At 31.3% G+C, this 5579-nt stretch overlaps 1 protein-coding gene across 1 annotated transcript; it reads left to right on the top strand.

The window, feature by feature from the left end:
* The first annotated feature begins 2532 nt into the window (after positions 1–2532).
* On the top strand, positions 2533–4655 carry LOC146998781 (uncharacterized). Its single transcript, XM_085810341.1, has one exon. It carries the CDS (start codon positions 2661–2663, stop codon positions 4542–4544), a length of 1884 nt encoding a protein of 627 aa, XP_085666467.1. The 5' UTR covers positions 2533–2660; the 3' UTR covers positions 4545–4655.
* Positions 4656–5579: the final 924 nt, after the last annotated feature.

Here is a 5579-nt window from a genome sequence, read left to right as displayed (position 1 = left end):
TTAACATTTCATCAGTAATTTCTTAACACATTAAATATTGCATTGGTCCCTAGGAAACCAATATTAAACCAAGCAAAATAGACTTGCTGTTTAATATATTAGATATTATGAAAACATAACATTAGTTTAAACCATTGTAAAACAATTTAATTATGTAATTAAATGCACATAAGCCATTTTTTACTCTTATATAACAATGGTATAATAAATTGAATGATGTTAAGCTATTAAATTTGCTTGGAAAATAACAATTATAAACACTTTTTATATAGTTATTCTGCTAATTATTAAAAATTATTATTAAAAATGAAAAAAAAAAGTGCAGTTTCTAAATCAGTTTTGATATGAAGAAAAAACAATGATGATACATCATGTAATGGTAACTTCATCCGAAGATTCTACAGCAGAGTAAACTGAGAAACCTTCTATAAAATGAACATAAAATTCTTACAAGTAAAATTATTATCATCTTTCATGATTAGTATTCATTCACATGATTAGTATTCATTCGAGTGGATAAGACTAAGGTGCACTGGCAGTTTGAACGCTGGTAGACAGGCTAGCTTTTTAGGATATTTCTTGTGTGTCACATGAAACAGAAGTCGTTTTCTTGTAATATACTTCGTGAAAGTCTTCTTCGCTCAAAAAGATACTGTTTTCATGATTTGCAAAAATCAGTTAAGCAAATAAGAAAACATTCTCATTTTCTACCATCCGTATAGAACTCCGGGGGGGGGGAATTGTACGATCTCTTATCAACATAAATATTTTTATGCATGTTCTGGTTTAAGAGAACAAAAAAATTTATTTATCAAAAAACAACAAATTTAGTTTTTCTTATTTATATTTATACTGAAAAACTACATAATTATGAAAATTTACCACATTTCCACGATCAGAAATGATAGCAAATTATAGGCAATAGATGTGTAAGCTATAGTATAAAATTTCTTGCTGCTTACAAAAAAAAAAAAAAAAATTAGAGTCATCCAATGGTGGTAGGTTTTATTGGAATATTTTATTTATACAGAAAAAGAAAATGCATGGGATTTCAAGAAAATTTGTTTAGAATTTGTGCTAGGGATTACTATATGACATCCGAAATCATAATCATTTACAGCAATCATAAGTAAATGAAATTAAAATTGCAGATTAAATATTCTGTGATTTCCAAATATGTATAATTACAAACTCTGAAGACTACTTAAGGTGATAAATTAAGGCATATTATTCAGAAAAGTCCTGACAATAAAAGAAAATAATGTACATACTAACACATATAGTGTAAAATTATCCACAGATTTATCATGAATAAAACTTACTTGAATGTGCTAATGCTGCATTTTTGCAAGACGTAAAAAATTACATCTTTATATAACACAATGAAATGAAACAGAATTATTTAGATACAGAATAATGCATAATCTATTATTTTTTTTTCTTTTGGGAATTACTGGGTCAGCTGAAATTTTATGAGCTATCCCATACCCTTTTAATATGTAGATTCTCTGAATAATCACTCCATTTTATATGTTTCAGTAAGCGCTTTTGTTAATATAGTTTTGCTTACAGAAAAATACACAAAAGAGAGATTTCTAAGATCAGGTTGTTTAAATAAAACACATTCTTAAAATATTTTCTTTATCGAATTTTATGTACATACAATACATGAAATAATAAGAAACCTAAATATCACCAAACATTTCCAAAAACACAAACAGCCAAGAAATTTTACAATACAGTAATGTTTGTCAATTATTACTTTATTTAAAAGGGTATTAGAAAATCGAAAAGTTATTCGGTATCGGGATAGCAAGTTGAGTAGAATTTACAGTTGTATTTGTTTTAGAAATTGAAATTTAAATTAATCCCAATAAATATTGTACATTACTTCTCGCCTCTACGGTAAATTAAATATTAAATCACATCAGCTTCCTCAAAATAATAAGCGAAACAAATGATCTATCTACTACGAAAGAAAAACGAACAAGTTACCATAACATTAACAAGCACATTCTGGTATACCAGTTTTACACTAAAATTGCGTTTGGCGAAAGAGAAATGATGCCAAAAGTTCCTGGCGCAACGGTCCTCTCTGATTGGTTAAATTTCTTCAGTTCCCGGCGGGTTCACCCCTTGTTTCTCGAAGGTCACGGTCAGACTCGCTTTCCCGTTTGCTATCGAGTGAAAACAGTACCCCGACTGGTTTTTCCACATCGATCTTGACAGGTGTCCCATTATAATTTATTATCAAAACCAAAATTTTTAAAACTTATCATCAAATACAACGTTTGTAATCAAACATATATAATAATAATGTAACAAATAATTATAAACAAAACGCAAAATCGCTACTTTTGATTATAATTTGTAATCAGAAATTGGGAGGATGTTAATAATACATTATTTATTTTAATGTTTATTATTTTGTATTTTAATTTTCCTGGCTCATGAGCAAGCCACACTTTGATTTTGCTAGTAAAGTTTAGTAATTAGTGCTTGGCAATAATAATAGATATTCCAGTTTCAAGAAGTTAGGGCATAGTAATTGTTGTCTTACGTGGTAATGGGGTTTGTTTTCGTTGAAACTGATTTTATTATTTGAATAATTACCGCAGTTATAGTTTTTTTAATGATAGAAGTCACATCTAAGCAGCCATATGCTTATTCACACAGGAGAGAAACCTCGTATGTGTGAAGTATGTAAGAAGTCATTTAAACGAAAGGATGATTTAAACAAGCATATGCTTAGTCACACAGGAGAGAAACCTCATGTGTGTGAAGTATGTATGAAGTCATTTAGTCAGAAGTCTAATTTAAACACCCATATGCTTATTCACACAGGAGAGAAACCTCATGTGTGTCAAGTATGTATGAAGTCATTTAGTCAGAAGTCTACTTTAAACACCCATATGCTTATTCACACAGGAGAGACACCTCATGTGTGTCAAGTATGTATGAAGTCATTTAGTCAGATGTCTACTTTAAACACCCATATGCTTATTCACACAGGAGAGAAACCTTATGTGTGTGAAGTATGTAAGAAGTCGTTTAGTCAGAAGTCATATTTAAGCAGCCATATGCTTATTCACACAGGAGAGAAACCTCATATTTGTGAAGTATGCAAGAAGTCATTTAAACGAAAGGATCAATTAAACAAGCATATGCTTAGTCACACAGGAGAGAAACCTCATGTGTGTAAAGTATGTAAAAAGTCCTTTAGTCTGAAGCGTAATTTAAACACTCATGCACATATTCACACAACCGAAAAACCTCATGTGTGTGAGGTATGTAAGAAATCATTTAAACAAAAGAGTCACATAAACAGGCATATGCTTAGTCACACGGGAGAGAAACCTCATGTGTGTGAAGTATGTAAAAAGTCCTTTAGTCTGAAGAGTAATTTAAACACTCATTCACATATTCACACAACCGAAAAACCTAATGTGTGTGAAGTATGCACGAAGTCATTTAAACAAAATGGTGATTTAAAGAAGCATATGCTTAGTCACACAGGAGAGAAACCTTATGTGTGTGAAGTATGTATGAAGTCATTTAGTCGGAAGTCTACTTTAAAAACTCATGCACTTATTCACACAGGAGAGAAACCTCATGTATGTGAAGTATGTAAGAAGTCCTTTAGTCAGAAGTCATATTTAAGCAGCCATATGCTTATTCACACAGGAGAGAAACCTCATATGTGTGAAGTATGCAAGAAGTCATTTAAACGAAAGGATGAATTAAACAAGCATATGCTTATTCACACAGGAGAGAAACCTCATGTATGCGAAGTATGTAAAAAGTCCTTTAGTCAGAAGTCTCATCTAAGCAGCCATATACTTATTCACACAGGAAAGAAACCTCATGTGTGTGAGGTATGTAAGAAATCATTTAAACAAAAGAGTCACATAAACAGGCATATGCTTAGTCACACGGGAGAGAAGCCTCATGTGTGTGAAGTATGTAAAAAGTCCTTTAGTCTGAAGTCTTATCTAAGCAGCCATATGCTTAGTCACACAGGAGAGAAACCTAATGTGTGTGAAGTATGTAAGAAGTCATTTAAACGAAAGGATGAATTAAACAAGCATATGCTTATTCACACAGGAGAGAAACCTCATGTATGCGAAGTATGTAAAAAGTCCTTTAGTCAGAAGTCTCATCTAAGCAGCCATATACTTATTCACACAGGAAAGAAACCTCATGTGTGTGAGGTATGTAAGAAATCATTTAAACAAAAGAGTCACATAAACAGGCATATGCTTAGTCACACGGGAGAGAAACCTCATGTATGCGAAGTATGTAAAAAGTCCTTTAGTCAGAAGTCTCATCTAAGCAGCCATATACTTATTCACACAACTGAAAAACCTAATGTGTGTGAAGTATGCACGAAGTCATTTAAACAAAATGGTGATTTAAAGAAGCATATGCTTAGTCACACAGGAGAGAAACCTTTTGTGTGTGAAGTAGGTATGAAGTCATTTAATCAGAAGAGTAGTTTAAACACTCATATACGTATTCACTCAGGAGAGAAGACTTGTGTATAAAGTATGGATAAATTCATTTTTAATAAAGGATTATTAAGATATGCATATCAACAGAAGAGGGAAATCTGTCGTGCGTAGAAGTATTCATTTGGACAGCAGAATAATTCGAAAAAATATACGTTGATCTAATCACAAGAAAAGCCTTCTGGCTTTTGAGGAGATGTGAAATTAGTATGAACATTTTATTTATCAATGTAGTAAAGATTTGTGTACACAGCGAAGAAATCTTTTTTTTTTTTATTTTTTATGATGAAGTCAGTTTGAAACATTACAGTTGTCAGTATTAATTGATGGGAAAATTCTTGGTAATAAAAGAGCCATTTAGTGGCAGAGTTTTAGATTTAAAGGTACACTGGGTGCTGCTGATGCTGTGGACAGGTTTTTGAATTGTCATTTGATATAAATAAATCATAATCTAATTATTTTTTTTAAAAAGCAAAAAACTACGTTTATGCTAGTTTTATCTCAATTGCATTTTTAACTAATGCTGACTTGAAGCTATATTTGCTTATATATCCTACCTTAAAGACTCCTTAAAGACTACTTATTCCGACCTTGATTGAAAAAGGTGGGATTGTTGTTTTGTTCAGTATCTGCCATGATGTGTTTTGTGTTTCTTCCACCTTTTTGGAAATTTGAATTTTTGATCCTGGATATCACTTTTCACAGATTTTCGAATCACTCATATTCAGTGTTACATCTGTTACCTAGCAAAATGCACTGTGGTGATATTATGATTGTTACCAATTTGACATACTTCTGAGATGCAATTCTGGAGCAGGGCGAAATGCTTCATCCCATAAATGTATTGTAACTTGTATCTTCTTTGTGCTAAAGACATTTCAGAGTTTATCAATCAAAGCTATTGAATTAATGATAGAGATGCCTTTCTTTTCTTGTAATGAAATAATATATTAGGTGATTTCTTTATTGTGTTAAAATACTAAAGACCTGCAGTCAAACTAGACAGTTCCATTTTTTTTACATATTTTTTATCTAATTAAATCTATTATCAGGAAATATTCTCAGTATGAC

This window comes from Stegodyphus dumicola, chromosome 2 (assembly GCF_044657685.1).
Source record: "Stegodyphus dumicola isolate Sdum_Otavi_A_Nest chromosome 2, ASM4465768v1".
Lineage (NCBI taxonomy): Eukaryota > Metazoa > Arthropoda > Arachnida > Araneae > Eresidae > Stegodyphus > Stegodyphus dumicola.
The sequence above is the reverse complement of the archived record's forward strand: the minus strand, read 5'-3'. Positions and strand labels throughout refer to the sequence as shown.

Bases quoted from the DNA above. Each gene is read 5' to 3' on its own strand.
- LOC146998781 (XM_085810341.1), top strand. From the start codon at position 2,661: ATGCTTATTCACACAGGAGAGAAACCTCGTATGTGTGAAGTATGTAAG.